Source organism: Dermacentor silvarum, chromosome 1 (genome assembly GCF_013339745.2).
Source record: "Dermacentor silvarum isolate Dsil-2018 chromosome 1, BIME_Dsil_1.4, whole genome shotgun sequence".
NCBI classification, from domain to species: Eukaryota; Metazoa; Arthropoda; class Arachnida; order Ixodida; family Ixodidae; genus Dermacentor; species Dermacentor silvarum.
The window spans coordinates 140,243,840-140,261,820 of NC_051154.1; the positions used below are offsets into that span (position 1 = coordinate 140,243,840).

A 17,981-nucleotide genomic window follows, 5' to 3' on the forward strand; every position below is an offset into this window, starting at 1 on the left:
CCCACAAGCTTGCACCATAAAAGTTGAAAGGCACAGTTAAACTTCAATTTAATGAACTTCGCCATAAGAAATCCTTAATACAACTAATCATTTTATTTTCATAACTTCTATAGAATACCGTGTATTTTTAGCCTCAACATAATGAAGTGTGCCTTCAATATAGTGAAACTTTAGCACAGCTGCAAAGGCAGGCGGGGCATTAAATTTAAACTGTACCAAGGGGCCATTGGTGAATTAGTTGAACTATGTGCTGCTGTTTGCAGACCCATCACAGTGCAGTGTGGGAGCAAGGAAAGTTTACTGCACAAACAAATATCATCATCATCATCATTTATTAACCCTTAACCATTTAATGACAGCGCATATAAATACCAGAAAAAAATGTTTATTTTCTATATAAATGTGCAGAACACATCGAATAAGCATAATCAACGAAAAGAAAAAATATTTCGCGGAATCTTTTTCAGCAATTGGGGGGAAACCTCAGGCAGAAAACTGGTAGTGGGCTTCACCACAAGCCACCTGAGGCTTCGTTATCAATGTGTATAGGCAGCTGCTGTTATATGTGAACCATAGGTGTACACTTCATTTGCTTTACATCACATGTGTGACACCACTGCAGCTGGATATCCCGCATCAGTCTGTCTCCTCTGACCTTGCTTTCAAAAGACAGTGAGTCGCGTCAAAAACTCCTTCTTTCTCGTCCAGTGTTCCTGCTCTAAACCTGGTGCCTGTCATTCAGTGTTGGCCCAAGACACTTAGCCAGAAACTTCGTACTCAATACCGAAACTCGGCAAGAAATTTTTTTTTTTTTTTCTGGTATGTTGCCCGTAGGCAACACTTCAATAAAGGGTTAAAGGTCCCGGTGGGGTATTACATATTACATGTGTACTATCAGCAGTGCATGGCCGAAGCATAAGTCAAGGTATAGTGCGCCTCATCCATTTATCATCATTGACAGATGCACACATCCGGATTTAGCGCACTGCACGATGATGCTTCCCCTCTACAGATGTGCATGCCTGTCAATGGTGATTACTGGACGGCGCGCACTATACCTTCAGTTATGCTTTGGCCATGCGCTCCACTGTTTGCATTTCATTTGACGAAGATAGTACAAAGCACAGATTCCATGTGTGCAGAGCAAGTGTTCAGGGCAGTGCACAGCAGCAGGCACTGCCTACAAAGAGGGGCATACATACATTGCACTAATGCATGGGTTCTCAAAGTGGGTTCCGCGGAACCCTGGGGTTCCGCAGGCCCCTGCTCGGGGTTCCGCGAGCCACTGATAAATTTTCCATGGTCCCGCGCTAGCCAATGAAGTGGCTAAAGAGGTGAACAAGAGGTGTGCTCGATCCACAGAACTTCCATTACCCATGCCTGAGTGTCAAAAAACACATCACAGCGCGTAATGGCAGTGCGTGAACTGCGCAATAAATCCGCAAGTAGCTTGTAGTCACCCAACCTTCGAAAACGGGCAGCGCGCCTAAGCTTTTGCACTTGAATCTCGGAGGCCGTAACTTACCAACATGCGCATTTCTCCAGTTTGTAGATAGGGTAGGTGCCGATAGCGTGCGCACTGACGTATACGTCGGCGGAATAAAAAAATTAATTCGCGGAGCACCACAAATGCGCGCCGCGAAAGAGCAAAAACGGCGCTAGCGTCCAAAAACGAAGCAGCGCAGTCCGCATTGCCATGGTCCTCAGCGGCAATCGTACACGATACGTGACTGACAGCAACGTCGGAATGCTTTGTGCTTATTTGCGCCCTCAAAGCCCTTATTGTTGCGTTAATAGCCGCGCGTAACACCACGCTGGCGGCTAGCCGCGTGCTTCCATAAGTGCATAGTCGCCATCTGTGATCGCGTCGATAGCCACCACAGTTTCGTTCGCAGCGGTTGCGGTAAACAGTAGTTTCGTTTTGACTCGGTGCGCGCGTCGGCTGCGTGCCTTCATAACTGCGTAGTCGCCATCCATGATCGCGTCGATAATGGCCGCAGTTTCGTCAGCAGAGGTTGCGGCAAGCAGTAGTTGCGCTTTGACTCAGAGCAAAAATGTCAAAGATTAAGAGCACCGGCTACATCACGATGGACGGACGATTTGTTGGCGACCAGCTCCCTACGAAAAAATAACCGGATGTGCGCGTGGTAGTGAAAAGCGTGTCTGCCGATCAAGACGTGCACCACGGCCGCGCTGCGAAGAATCGAGGCCTTCGCAGCTGCTAGCCCCCCCCCCCCCCCTTAATCAGTCATGAGATGACAAGAATTTCAGCTTCCTCACTGCTTTTGTGCAAAATAGAAACAAGATTTGCTTATGCATTCAGTAAATAAAAGCGTGTTGACGCAGTAAGCATTCATTTATTGTTTTCTTGATACTCTGGATAATTCGACATTAGTTTAATTAGGACATTTTAATTCGGTTAATTTGGGGGGGGGGGGGGGGGTTCCTTGGCGCTTCATGGAGCTTAGCAGGGTTCCCCAGAATGAACATGCTTGAGAACCCCTGCACTAATGCATATACAGAAGGAAAGTGCTACAGCATAGACCACTTATAACGTAACCGCTTATAGTGCGAGGCCAGATATAGTGCAGTGTTTTCAGACTCCCGTTAATTTTCCCATAGCACTCCATGTATACACGTATCGCTTATAGTGCAATTGCGGGAAACGAAATACCGGTTACAGTGCGGCTGCCTGGGAGTACAGAAGTTAGCGGAGACGGCGAACACTCCCCTCAAACGGGCGCCCCAAGGAGTGCTCGAGGAAGAAAGAGAGACGAAGTGGAGGAGAAGGGCACGTAGTGCGAACGAACAGCCAGTGAGTCTGAAACCAGAATCTTGAGTACGAGTCGTGAAATATCACGGCGCGCATAGCGAGCGAGCGCCACGAAACTGGCAACGCCGGCCAATGCTCGCTTTACGATAACGGCAGTAAACGAAACTTCAGGGAGCGGGCGGCGCCAGCACGGCACGGCGAAGGGCGCACGCGGAGACCGTCGAACGTGAGGGAGGAGGGCGGCAGGGAAGCGGATTTCGCCTCGGCAACTCCGCCGCTTCGGAGACTCCCCTCGCCCTCCCTCGTAGCTCCCTCACTTTCGACTTTCACCGTGCGCGCCCGCCGCCGTGCAGGAGCCACCGCTCCAGCCGACCCAGCGCCAGCTCCCCGAAGTTTCGTTTTCTGCCGTTATCGGGAAGCCGGCGCTTGCCGGCGTGCCACACTTTGAGGTGTGGCTTCACATCAGCGCGGCACGCGCCGCCGTGTTGAAGCTTCTATCTGCCTTCCTCCTTGGTCGTTCATTCTCCTCCTCGTGCACACGGTGCCGGCGAACTCATCCCGTGGCGTTCCCTCGGTTCACGCAAAGCGCTGCTCGACACGGCGGAGAGCAAAATCATCATTGCCCATGCGAGTGCTGCTCCGGCTGCACTGTCATCCTCTGTCACGTGAATGTTAGCTGCGCCTGCGAAGTGATCTGATCCACGTCAGATGTCATGTGACTGATTTGTCCGCAATCGCATCCATCAAGTGAATCCAGCTTTATCAGCCTCGCCGCAGAGGGAGGGAACAGAACCGCTTGCCGAAGATACGACATGGACGAGTCATGCATCCGTGAGTGGTTGACTTACTGCAACCTTCTTGCAAGAGTTGAGCGTTGTTGTACACAGTTACATCTGCGGGTTATACGTGTGGACATTTTTTTTTTTCTTCTTTCTTCTCTGGCTGTTTTAATTGGCAGGTTATACGCAGAAAAATATGGTATTTGTGAAATGGTCTGGCCCTTACACAAGAACACACTATTTCAATGTAAAAAAAAAAAAATTGCGATGTAATGAAGTAAGGTGACAATGGTTATTACTTCCTTGTAGCTTTCCTTGTATGCTCTCGTGCAACTAAAGGTGCATGTTCTAGCATGCCCCTTTACACCGTAGGTGTTATGGCCACATAGTGACATCAACGAGAGATGAGCTAAGTGTATGGCATTAGTGCCAGTCAGAAAGCACAGGGAATAAACCCAGAATGTACAGGGCCCCTTTAAAGAAACAAATTGAAAATGATATGCTGCCTACCAATTGCTGTGCCTGAGCTTTGTTGTTCCGGTCAAGGTCATCGAGCTTCTTCTTGAGGTTCTTCAGTTCTGTTCTTAGCTCATCCTTCTTCCAGTAGGAAATACTCGACTGAGAGATCTCCTGTATAAAAATAAATATAGGTTGAAACTGCCCCAAACAATGCCTAGTAATGACAATGAGAAAAAAAGAAGGGCAACAAGTGCGATCTTTCTCTTCATCTTCACAGCTCATAATTTTTCAACAAAGCTCCATCAAAAGACAACACGGTATTTATTCTATGTCAAGCAAGTGATGCAACTTGATAAGGTTTCATACTACTATACACAAAAACACCTTTTCCACTACTGTATCTACACTCGCCTACCGACTGTTGTACTTCAAATGAAATGTGCTACTTGTCCCAAGCAAAAGATGGCCAAATGAAACAATTTACCGACCTCTGTGAGCTCAACAATTTGCTTGACAAGGTCTTTTCCTTGGGCAGCCTGAGTCACCTTCTCCACCTCCGTCCGAAGTCTATTAACTTCACTCTCGTAGTGCTCAGCTTTCTTCACTGCCTGCAGACATGGAGAGATCAGGTAATTATAATTGGAAAAAAGACTGACAAGCAACAGTGCCGCAGAAGCAAAAAGCACATATTTCAGCTCTGGCACTTGCACTTTGGCCTCAGATTTTCTATCCTAACACAATAATTTATTTTCATGCACTCTCTTTTCTAGGCACTAAAAGCAGTGACCATCGGTTATACTATAATGAAGACAATTAACTCGCGTAACTCAAAAGATTAAATCAGCTCTGAATTCAGACAATCTTCACTGAGATTCCTACAACCATCCGCAGATATTATTTATCATGGTATAAATTTTTTCAGCACTAGATAGAAGGTGCGTGCATAATTACACTCTTCATCAGCCATGCTTGCACAATTTTTAATTTACATTCAGAAAGCATTCAGAAGATCTCTGCATTCAGAAAGCAACTGTTCAGCAGTTGCAGTAAGTCAACCATTCAGCCAGGGCCACTTCTAAGCATAATGCCTCAACCCTCATGATGCTCCATAAAAATACTTCCAAACAAGGCATTAGTGGTAAATTTTTTTTTTTTTTTATAACCATGTAAGCATGCAATGACAGGCAAGAGAAGCAGAATAGTGTGAAAGCGACTGATACAGCCTGCACATACAGAGCATAATGCAAAGAATTTGCTTGTTGGGCATCAAACAAATGCTTTGTTGCCCACGTGCACAGTCAAACCACGAATCATGGCTCAACCATGGCTCAACTCAAGAGGCACCAAGGGCTCGAGATTACCATATTCTGTGGTCACACAGGCACATGCTATATAAAAAAAGAGAAGCCTCTAAGTGAGACACGCAACATGCCCAGCACTTCACCCACCTTAGTTGCTTCAGGACCAGTAAGAGCAACAATCCTGCGAATGCCCTTGGCAATGGCTTCTTCTGAAGAAATGACGAAGTCTCCAATATGGCCAGCACGTTTGAGGTGGCTGCATGTCATGAAAACCCATACTACGACCATTGTCTCTAAAGGTAAAAGTTCTTATAAAAAGCAATATGATGCTGTAATTTTGCATATTACAAACTCAACACAGTGTGCACACACAGCTGCCTTCTGCCATAAGTAGGGGTGTGCGAATAGCAATTTTGGAGACTGAATCAAATATTAATCAAATAGTGCCACCAGAAGAGAATCGAATCAAATCGGATACTTTTTTTAATAGTTTTCTAATAATAAGCAGCCATTTTCACAATTGATGTAAAATGATATTCACATCCTAATATTCATAAGCCTAGCAACTTTCTATCATTTCATTGCACATTAGGAACGATTAAGCAGTTTGCATAAACGGGACTTTTCGTAGATTGCAAATGATCCCTGTAGCGTAACCTGTTGAACTATGTAAACTGATGCAATACGTAAGTTCTCAAGTTTTATGCGTATGGTATGCCCGCGGTGTAAAAATTATTGTACTTATGCTCCAATTTTATGTTTGATTGAGCACAGTGGACATTTTAAAATATTCAAAAACTATTTGAAAAAATATTCGTATTTACGAATCGTGACTATTCAATTCGAAGACCGTGTCGAATCGTTATTCAAAAGTTTTAAATATTTGCACATCTTTAACCATAAGAAATGTTCTTTTTTTTTATCAAGCAACTAATGCAAGAACCGTTAAAAATTCAGCCCGATTTTGTTCACTAAACACAGCATTTTCGATGTAGGGTATGCCTACACAGCAGTGCTTGCTGCTAAGCTGCTTAGAAGAAGCAGCACCAAACATTTATACTGCTATAATGAGCATTACCTCGAGCTTCTAGTGAATGATACAGTGCCTGCCTAAATGGAATGCAGAGCCATGACAGCAGGTAAAAGAGCATTTAGTGCAATAAAATGAATGGCTGATTTATGCCTCAATTCTAAACTTGGAAGTTTCTAAATATCTTAGAAATGCAACTTATTAACAAGAACTGTGTCATAATTTAAAGCCCAGACATTTCAATAATTAAAAGAGAAAATATAAATAAAGGTATACTTAATTTGCCGAGCAACAGCGTACGAACCCACCAAGTCAAGGCCCTATCACACCTTACCCATATCAAACTACCCAATTTCATCACACCTAGTTCTCTGGCTTCCCCGACTGCATTTCCCTTTCCTAGGCATCTGTAACTCTAATGGACCATCAGTTATCTGCGCTACACATTACAAGGCCTTCCCAACTCCATTTCTTTCTCTTAACTGCAACTAGAATAGTGGCTACCCTCGTTTGCTCTCCAATTCCCATCACCGTCTTCTTATCTCTTAACATTACACCTGTAATTTTTCGTCCCATCGCTCGTTTTGCAGTCCTTAGCTTCTTCTCAAGCTTCTTTGTCAACCTCAAAGTTTCACTCCCATATGGAAGCCCCAGTAGAAAGCAATGAATGTACACTTTTCTTTTCAATAGTGGTAAGCTGCTGGTCATGAATTGTTAATGCCTGCCATATGCACTCCAACCCATTTTCATTCTTCTGTAAATTTCTTTCTCGTGATACGGGTCACCTGTGACCAATTGGCCCAGATATGTGTACTCTTTCAACGATTCAAGAGGATGACTGCTAATCGCAAATTCTCATTCTCTAGTTAGGCTATTGAAGATTAACCTTAGTCCTCTGCATATTAATCTTCAGACCTATTCTTACACTTTATCAGCTAAGGTCCTCAATCATGTTTTGCAAGTCATCTCCAGCATTCGTGAACAGTACATATGTCATCTGCGAGCCTCAGGCTGCCGAGATGTTCACCGTTGATCATAATTTCCAATCCTACCTAGTCTAACAGCTTTAATATTTATAAGCATGCAGAGGTGTCTTCTTGCCTGATGTCCTTCTTAATCTGTATTTTCCCACTTTTCCCATGAGGTGGCTGTGGAATCTTTATAGAATGTTTTATCAGCAAGGACAAACATAGCCTTGAACCAGCCCGCTGCACTGCTCTCCTCCTCGCACTGGTAGCTTGGAATGGTAGCGGTTTCATTGCGAATTAGTGCGATCTAACGTGTTCCGTCTGATTGCAGGGATGTCAGATGACTCAAGGTCAACGGGCTACCACAGTGCTGTATTCGGCTGTAAAAATAACTTTCCTAAGCGAATGTGAAGTGCATCTTCAGCCGCATGGTTGTAGACAAGCGTCGGCTTTGGATTGCCAGCATAAGCAGCGACGACTTGACGCCATCAGCTTCAACGCGTGTATGTTCAGCATATTTTGTTTCCACTGAGCGCATGGCAATGAACTCGGCCCCCGTGGTCAAACTGAGATATGAACGAAAGGTGCGTATTCAATACGGTCACTAGTGCCAATGAACGAAGTCAACTAGTTCTTCATGCATGGACATTAAAATTACTCTGTTCGAATGTGTTCTAAGATTATTATGCTTGGCAACCAACGTCCTAGTGGAAGTTGACCGGGGACGTATCATGAAAACAGTATGTGCCAATGAAGAAAATGAAGGTGTGTTCTTTTTTATTTTGTAACTGAAACCATGCCTGCCGTGTGCAAGCCGCCCCTAGTTCACATGGGCTCTCCAGTGCTTCTGAATCTCGCCGGCAACCTCTCTGGCCGACGCCAAGCATTGCGCGCAGTTATTAATTCAGACAATGAAGTTGCTATTGCAGAAAGTAGTTCCGTTTTTCAGCTCTCTCGAGTCGGCGAGGTGCTCTTGCACAAGCACCACTCGAGACCTAAGAGTGTGCACGTTCTTTCAACGCGTCACGAGTGTCTGGTTGATCGTGGCATATTTGCAGCCACTGTCATAGGTCGTTTTATCCATGTTAAAGGCCCTTCCGGTCAAGTTATATTGCAGTTCTTTATCTTGTGAAGCTTGATGTCTGGGCGCTAGGTAAAAAATGCTTACAAAAGAGTACCGAGAAAATTTTAGGACCACGAAAGCTAGCAAAACGCGTTTCCTCGAAGCTTTGCTAGTTACCTGGATTGGGATGTACACTGAAGCGGCACACCACATGGCACACGAAGACAACTCTGATTGTTGTCACCTGTGTGATACCTCAATAGCATTTAAGGCTCGACTAATATGTTCAAGGCTAGACATACAATAATAGCACGTTGCACGTATGTTATGTATTGGCAATGTTCAGACATGACTCGCATCCTATTTCAATCGCGGGCAGAGCTGTGGCAGCGCCTCTAGGCTCGCCACTGTTCGATATTGCAGCTATATCGAAGCTCAAAGCATACTAGTGATGACACACTAAGTTTCTAAATCGCAAGAACTGGCTGAGACCTCGCAGGAAAACATGAAAACTTGTCACTTGGTGTCAACAGCACACTCGCCGTGCACCCTTCAGCGATATTCCACATGCCAGCATGGTACTGCGCCAGACGATTGACGGCGTTGTGATCGCAAAATGACAGTGCCCTCAATAAAATGGTCTACAGATGTTTGCTAGGATATTCACATATCCTTCCAGTACTCCTTCACTACACAATGCCTCCATGACGTTTATACTCGGAAGATTTCTCAATTACCTGACTTATGACATCGATGTGTTCTATTGTTGACTGTATGTCATGTATGTTACTGTAGCCAAATCCGGTACAGTTACACTGCTGTACCAATATACGACGTCATAAGGTATGCTGCAGCAGCTAGCAACAATAAAGCAAAGACATCTTACAAATGCTACTGGCACTATCAAACAACAGAAACGGCCCACTTTCTAGGCAGCTTAAAGTAAAACAGGTTTTCACCGCATACTGCACATCACAAATTTCTAGTCAGCTCCTTTTCGATTTTTTAAGAGTAGGTTCTTTCTCATAAACCTTTCTCAAAAAAATCCATTCTCCATGTAGACAAGGTGCACAAGGTGCAAAAGGGACATGTCTAAAGTGGGTTTCATACAAGTCCAACAGACTGCGCAGTAGTGTGCTTCAATTCATAGCCACTTGAACAATCGAACTAAAATACATTATCATATACAACTGATCTAAGATGGGAAATATTAGTGAAGGTCAAGTAGTTCAACATAATTGGAAATCAAGAAATAGTTGTTGCCAGTCTTCTCCCACTTACAACTCCTACCAAAGGAAATTTGTGCATGAATGCAAGCATTTGCATATGCGTGGACTTTACATTCATGAGCATTTCTAATATGTTGAGATTTCATGCACACCTGATTTATTTGTATGGAGAGTATCAAATGTTAAAGCCCCTCTGACTTTTGTAAAAATTATTACTGCCGGCAAGGGGACAGTTTTTTGGCAATCTTTACAATGCCTATGCTTTGTATATATTTTGGCTCACAGTAACCATGACAGGAGAGGACATAAAGGCCTTGGGACACTTCTGCAGCAGTGGTCTGAACAGAGAGCATTCAGGCCCGTAGGATTTCTACATCTTCAACTGTATAAAGGCAAGCCAGTGCCAGCAATAGAACCCATGTGCAAGACCTGAAACCCACATATCCCACAATCACTGGGGTTACCCCTTTTCAAACAGATGGTGCAATGTTGAAATATTCATGTTAGGAAAAACTTAGGCAAGCAGGCACGGACACAAGAAGAGAGAAAGGGACAACCCTTTTCTTGTGTTTGTGCCTGCACGCCTAACATTTTCTAGCATGAATCCCTACCAACTAGCTCAACTTTCTGTCGTTCTAAGCTGAAATACTGACAATGTAATGTAAAAGCCAAGCTAAAGCCTCACTTTATGCATTACCCGTCAAAAGCATCTAGATCTGCCTCTCAATGAATACCTATTCCCCCACCTTCCCACGAGAACTGCATAACAAAAAAAGACAGGACTTGTTTTTTGAGGAGCTGTGCAAGCAAGCATAAGCCCTTAGACTGCCGTGTGTAAGGTGAAAATATGTATAGTCATAACAAGCTGCCAAGTACAAAGCCTTCCAGTTCAGATACATCTGCTTTATGCAATCAGTAAAAGCATACTAGCAATGTTGGCATGACAACCCACTAATGACGAGGAAGGCTATAATGAAATGAGGCTTCCATTGTGCAGCATGTTTATTGCTATTTTTCTTTCTCCGTTATAGTGTAGCCACCATGAAAATAAAGAAAGCTGTTGCTAAACTTTCGCAGCTGAAATACTTTGGTAGCTGCATTTGTAATTACGTATTAGGTTACTAATGGCAAAATTGGACTGGTCGTTTCAGAGCATTCTGGCAGTGCTTTACTAAGCTTTACTGTGACAGCTTTACTGTGACAGCTTTACTGTGACAGCTTTACTAAGCTTTACTGTGACAATAGGTGAGCTCTAATGGCGATGATAGAGCTTTATTGCAGCTTTCAGAGACCGTTTATTCTCATACATATTATAAATGCTGCGCAACACAACCTCTTCATGAGTTGAAGAGGCCAATAACAACAAGCAGTTATATTTCTGCTGAAAAGCTTCAAAAAGATTCCAAAAATGTTAGTGAGCGAGAGACAAGAACAGAGCAGAAAAACACAATGAAGTGGAAACTTACGTTCCTCCACAGAATTCTACAGATGTGACAGATCCTGCAGGACTTGAAGGGTCTGCGAGCATTTCTTCAACAGGAATGCCAATAGAGACAACACGTACTGGGTCAGGGTATGTCTGCAAATAAACGCAACATTGTACAAGCAGCAACACCACTCTAAGGTGATAGCACTGCACCAAAATTTGTCTCCTAAAGCTTTAGTGGATACTAGCTGCCAGCTCAGCAGTCACACTACATAATCTCAACCAACCAAAAAACACAAGAAATTTACATCATTACCTCTCCAGCCTAAGTAGCTACAATAGGCCCTCTTCAACCAACTTTGCATTAAATAGTTCTAAGTCACCCACACTGCCTTTTAAGACCAAATATTGTGTGTTCTAGCCTGTAGTCATTACTGATACTTGGCCAAAAGCATCTGGTACCTACAGTATTTAAGCAACAAAGATATTTGTAATTTGAAACCTGGTGTGAATACTCAATAAAAAAAGAATGATGAGAGCTAGCAGTGATTGTAAGAGTGCTCAGCAATCATGAATGGCAGCCATTTTATCTGAAGCAAACAATGATGTTTCAGTCAATGAGGACAGGTTAAATGTCAAGAGAACTTGCAGGCTTTTTCCACGTATAAAGCAAGAATAAAGAATAGAAACAAACTGCACAAAATACCACATAATTGAAAGCAAAGTAGCCAGAAACAAGTTTTACGCTTACCTCATTAAAAACTGCTCTTAGTCCTTGAATGGCCTTTGCAAGAGCAAGAGGCGAATCCTTGGCATACACTACTCCATTCTTCGCAATCATTTCATTTGCATGTTGTTCAGCGGCCTTTACTTCTGCTGGTGACATTGGCTTCTGCATGTAATATATTATATATGCATTCAAGTTAACTTGGTAGTTTCAATGGTATTTATTTCAATGGTAATTAATGGTAGCTTCAAGGCACAGCTAGCAATTAAGAAGCCACATACTTTAAAAGAGTATGATCAAGCCAACTACAATGAACTGCATGGTAATGAAATATATTGTAAACTCCCATAAAGATGAATTCGGTTAAGCCAAGTTCTCCGATATACTGAACAATGTGGGTACATTTGGTTGGTTTTCCATAGACTCACTGTAAAGAAAATCCGCTTCATAAGAACTGCTTCTTATATACTCTACGGTGAAGACGAAGTTTCGCAGTGACAGCCAACACTGGCGGTTCCACAGATCGAGGATCGCAGATTACAATCCTGGCAAGGCATCCACGGGACACCAAAGGTAAAGAAAAAAAGAGGGGGGGGGGGGGGGTGCTTCCTGGCGAAGTAGTGCAAAGTGAATCCGCTCCGCGGAGGGAGGGAGCTAGAGAAAAAAAATCATTCATCCTCTCAGTCAAGCGGAAATAGCAATATTTTTGTTTTTATAGACCTTTCATCAGGCGAGGGGGAAAGAACGCACCGCGAGCTTTGCTTTTTCTCTGGCTTGTGTGAGCGGGTGTGATGCTGCTTGAATGTGTTGCCGTCGCATGCTGCAGAACTTGCAGATGTTTTAGCTCCTTCTCCGAAAAATTTACATGATGTCAGTTAATACAGAGTCGTCAGGAAACCATTTGTGTAGAATTTCAGTGCAGCACTAACTACAGTATGAGGAAATTTTGCTTAGTTGCGCAAAAATGCGACTTGCATCATCAGCCGTGTGTGTGTACGTGTTGTAAACTATTCTGGCTGCATTGGTTTCCAATCGAAGAAGAGCAGCAGTGTCTGTGAATTGGAAAATCTCGCTATCTGATCGCTTGGCGTGGAACTAAAACATGAGTGCTCGTTAACAGCCAATCCAATACAACCTGACACATATAAGTGCCAATCGTTATTAAATATTTTCATCAGCAACCGGAATCATTCTCAAGCATTTCAAGTCTAATAGACTTGAATTCACTACATTATGTCTACGTTAGCCTCCCATATGAGGCCGATGGCATTGCTCAACACAGCAGTCACTGTGATTGGTAAACCAACATGATACAAATAAGCTCCGAGCTTCGGCATTGCCTTTGTCATCTCTCGCGAAAAAATAAACGAAAAACAAAACAAAACATGCTGCAATCAAGCAGTTAACACTTCTTCAGACGCTCGACCCTCGCCAAGTGTGATTCACACTGTACGGTATGCTATTTTTACCAACCAAAACTATTTTATTCATTGGCGGAAATTGTATTCAACAAACGAGGTAGTCACGCAATGCATCTACAGATAATAATTTGAACGCTTATTGAGCACAACGGTACCCACGCTGTTACGATCATTGCGCATGTTTCTTAACTACTCATTGCTGCTAAACAACAGCTTAGAATTACAGTGAGAATGTTACAGTCACTTTCGGGGACATCACTTTCAGTGTGCATTCATCAGATGAGCCAGTGGGTAACTGGGCATTCATGTATGAGCCAGTGTTGACCCAACGAGGCATCACATTTCAAATTATGTCACCCGAAAGCAAGAGCATCCCCAAAAGTAACACGAGAATATGGCCACTGTTCCAATCTTTCCTTCACAGTTCTTTACAATCATATGTACATAAGTTTCTAAGTGCAACATAAGTTATACATAAGTGTTAGCACTGGTTCATGAAGCCTCTTGCCTGCAGCTTCACATGTGTTATGTGTCCCTCACACAAGAAGCAAAAATATGCAGAAAAACATGCAAAGGTTGGCCCAAAATCTCAAAGGTAGGTGCAGTCATTTGCCAAGTGCCCAAGCTAGTGGCACCACTACGCTGCACCAGCGCACAAAGAGGCTTCAACAAGCCATGTAGTAGTGTCTCAGTGCCTTGCTACCAATAGTTCGTTAACATGATTGATGAGGAAGAGCATGTATGTCAGCAGCATTGTGTGCAAGAGAAGGAGATTTACCACCAAGATCATGCAGTAAAAAGGAACTTGCGATCCCAAGTCTTTTCAGTTGCATTTTTATGCTAAAGGCCTTTAGTTGTTTTTTTATATGCAATGACTGCCTATGTACCATCATAAGAAAAACAATGCTGCATAGGAGGGCTCCAGATTAGTTTTGACCACTCACAGTTTTTATTGTTCGCCAAGCCTAAGCATACAAGCATTTCTCATTTCTGCACACAACCCCCATTGGAATACAGCCAATGTGGCAGTGAATGAAACATGTGACCTAGTCATAAACAAAAGTATGAATCCTTGTGGTTCAGATCGAACTGTTTCATACAATCACAAGTACATTAGAACTAGACATGATGGTGTCAACACTACTAAGAACATAGGTTTGAAATGGTGTTTTTCCGTCAACTTGCACTATTGCAACAGTGACAATACAACTATATTATCTTTCTGACAATGCGGCCGAAGCATCACTCGCAAATCTGGCCAGTCAGCTCGTTACTGGCCAAGAAGGGCCACATTTCATTGTGAAGGAAGCAGAGCTAGTTCTAGTCACCTCTAACCCCTTCGCTTTCCCCCACTCGGCACTCCGCCACGCTAGGTGTTCCACGGCATATTTTCCTGCTTCCTTGAGCGTGTTCCATATTGTAAGAAAATTGCTCTAAAATCTGCTACAGACATCGCATAGACAAAATTTTTAATTTATTTTGTTCACAAAAGGCTTCTGCGTCAAATGCAGTAAAACAAACTAGAAAGTGAGCATAAAAAAAGTTTCAAATGTGCAGGAACGCAGAGAGAACTTGGCCTCGGAAAACTAAGCATAGCATTGAATGGTTCTGCTTCACAGTTTTTGGTTGAGTGGTTCTGCTTCACAGTTATGCTGAAAAAAATGAGGCCACTCGGAAGCCTGTACACTTTTTTTCAAGCATGGTACTCTGGTTGCAACGGCTACAACAAGGAAGTGGAGTCTGACGAGCAGGAAGCTTTCCATTGCTTTACAAACTCCTGCTGGAAGTATAGACAAATATGTCCATCTAGTGTGCCAAACCCAAAACAACTAGAAAATAGCCTGCAATGTGCTGCCTGCATTGTGCTGCCATCTATGAAAAATAGCCAGAAGCAGCTGTTGTTTGAGCGGACGGCAAATCGCCGGCTGTAAAAGTGAATGGGTTAAACTGCAGTGCAATCTCATTAATTCGAACTCCAAGGGAACTGGAAATTTATTTGAATAAGCGGAGTTCAAACAAAGGGTAGCCCATTTAAATACAGTGCCCGATCAATAGTGCAGTACAGCATGCAAAATCAAAAGCCTCATCGGGCTCGCATTCTAGTCTCATCTTTCCTCCATCAGCACACAAAGACATATGCATATGACATGTGCTGGAAGGAGCCTAGGTTCTGTATAAAATCCAAGTGCAATGAGATGGCGCTTCGTGCTGGTTGCTGTGGATGCGAGGAAAAACATGCAACGAGAACATGGTAATGCGATCAACCCTGCACTAGGAGAGGGGGGTGGTACAGGTGAAAGCGTGTGCTGGGAGCTCCTTCCGGTTCCTTCCAGCTCATTTTAAGTTGAATGGGAAAGGAGGGCGCGCGGCTCATCATTTTTACTTGACACATCGAACATTTGGCTTGGGTTTGTCCAATACACAATGCAAGAGAGTAAAGATTTTGTTTGAAATAATTGTTGCGTGGTTTCTTGGAGTTCAAATTCGCGGGAGTTTTTCTTTATTCAAATACATAGGACTCTGCCGGGTCAACAGAGCAGTTCGAATTATCCGTCAATTCGAATTATCAGGATTTCACTGTAGTTTCACCTCACCATGCAAATTAATGTTAAAAGTGTAGCATACAGAAGTACACTAAGTCAAAGCAGTAATAATGTTTTGTAGGCACACAGGTCATTTTAAATGAAGATAACCCCTCCCCCACCCCCATGCCCCCCTTAAAATGCAATTAGGAATTACTGTTTATTGAAGTGCAAGATCACCTTGTTTGCAAAGTCAAAGCGCAGCCTGTCAGAAGCAACAAGTGATCCCCTTTGGTCAGCCTCGGCAGTCAGCACCTTGCGCAATGCAAAGTTCAAAACGTGCGTCCCAGTGTGGTTGTTCATCAGTAACTTGCGGCGCTCCTGCAAATCGGAAATGCCAGAAAGTCCCAAAGCATATTTGTCAAATGTCAAACCAATGATTTCATAGATCTCAAACACTTTACAAACAAAATTCACAGTTACATTGCACTTAAACTAAAACCTCGTAAATACGCATCAGTTTAATAATTCTGGTTTAAATATAGTTGCCATGAATCTCCCCTCCCCTGCCACCATTGAACTTAATGTATTGACTGACCGCTGAAGCCGCAGTCGCTTACCGCATGCCAAATGGTTAGTGCATAGTATTCATTTATCGGGGCGTACAAGCGCGAAATCGGCTAAATGTTCTGAGCGCAGGCCATAAATAGTGAAATTGCTGCGCACGGACCTTTCACGGACTGCAGTCGCTAGCGATAGAGACGTCAAAACATCATGGCCATGGTGTGTTTCCTGCTCCCATAGCTTCTGGCATTTCCACGTTGTCCCCAACAATATGAAAGTGGATGACAGCCCTTCCGTATCCGATGCAGTGCACGCGTTGACCGTCATGAGAGCATTCACAAAGAAGTGGGGCCTGATGGAGAAACTGGCTCGCAACCTTGCTGAGTTTGAGGAGTTGTTGCTGCAAGTCCGCCATGGCGGCAAGTGAACATCACAGGTTTTTTGCGGCCTGCTCGCAAATAAAACTAGTCTGCGTGTGTTTGAGTGAGAATAAGGACGTAGTTCTTTTCTGGCCGGTAAGTCTATAGAAGCTTATCTGCATTTTCGGTCAATTATCCACGTTTCCTGCCAACTACGTATTAACGCAGTTTTACTGCATTAGATTCACACATAAATCAATGACAGGCAGCAAAAAAATCAAAAGGTGAAAGATGGCTTGTCTCAAAAAATAAATCCGCATAACATTTCATGTAGTACAGTCGAACGATAACGAAAGCCAAAGATAAATAAGTTCTTGTCATAATGAAATAATTTTGTATCCGCGGCGAACGCCTATAGGATTCAATGCATTTCTTATCTCTCGACAACCAAACATCACTATACTGCAAATGCGCCTTAACGAAACTTGTCAAAACGTTAGTCCCCAAATTATCTACCAGTGTTACGTAACGCTAACAGAGTCAAAAAGTACTCAAATACATTTTATGCGTAAAATACCGCCACGCTTTTGCAGCCACCGCCATTCCATTTTGTTTACAAAAACAGCAAAGCACCGGAAGCGAGTGCAGGCGCCAGAAAGACGTTACGGGCAAGATGAACTTGATGTGTAGACTTTTATGATGCAGTTCCTGCAGCCTATACTGCCAAACTTGGCCACCTCTCTACTGATACTATTATTACAGGTTGCCATACCAGTTGAACCAAAAACACTCAGGCTGATAAATTGCTGGCAACCCAACCGTTGCATCAGCTAGTTCAGCCTAAAGCCAACAACCAACTACTCATGCTCATCCTAGTTACAAAAAAAAAAATGTGTTACAGTATGAGCACACACCATATGCAGCATTAACTCCTACAGCATGACACGTTACACCTTACCAGTATACACTTCTGCAGCACAGGCTAAAGACAGTAAACACCCTGGTACTAACCTCATCAATGGACAGCTTCAGCTTATCGCCCACTTTGAGCGTGCCGCTTCCAAGCCTTCCAATGTGAATAACATAGCCCCCTTGGACATGGACTTCATTTACAGCAAACTCCACATCCTAAAGGACACACAGAACATACATTTAAAATTAGCTGTAGAAATATTGTATGAACATACTGTAGACCCCCCCCCCTCCCCCGCTTCCCCTCCTTGCACAGACACAAGAAATCATGTAGCTAAACATTCACTAAGTGAAAACTGCATTTCTCAATGATAACCACAATGCCACCAGCAGCAGCAGCGCTACTAGAAGTGACAAAACACAGAAAATTCAACGACTTGTGTATCAA

The 17,981-nt window shown here is 43.5% G+C and overlaps 1 protein-coding gene across 1 annotated transcript in view; it reads right to left on the minus strand.

The window, feature by feature from the left end:
• Window positions 1-17,981, minus strand: part of LOC119436141 (alanine--tRNA ligase, cytoplasmic-like) — a 76,332-nt gene that overhangs the window by 16,983 nt on the left and 41,368 nt on the right. Inside the window, exons 14-20 of the mRNA XM_037702902.2 lie at window positions 17,633-17,749; window positions 15,939-16,079; window positions 11,780-11,920; window positions 11,069-11,181; window positions 5,460-5,568; window positions 4,500-4,619; window positions 4,063-4,182 (exon numbers count right to left, since the gene is read on the minus strand). Coding sequence (XP_037558830.1) covers window positions 4,063-4,182; window positions 4,500-4,619; window positions 5,460-5,568; window positions 11,069-11,181; window positions 11,780-11,920; window positions 15,939-16,079; window positions 17,633-17,749 — 861 coding nt within the window. The remainder of the gene's footprint in view (window positions 1-4,062; window positions 4,183-4,499; window positions 4,620-5,459; window positions 5,569-11,068; window positions 11,182-11,779; window positions 11,921-15,938; window positions 16,080-17,632; window positions 17,750-17,981) is intronic.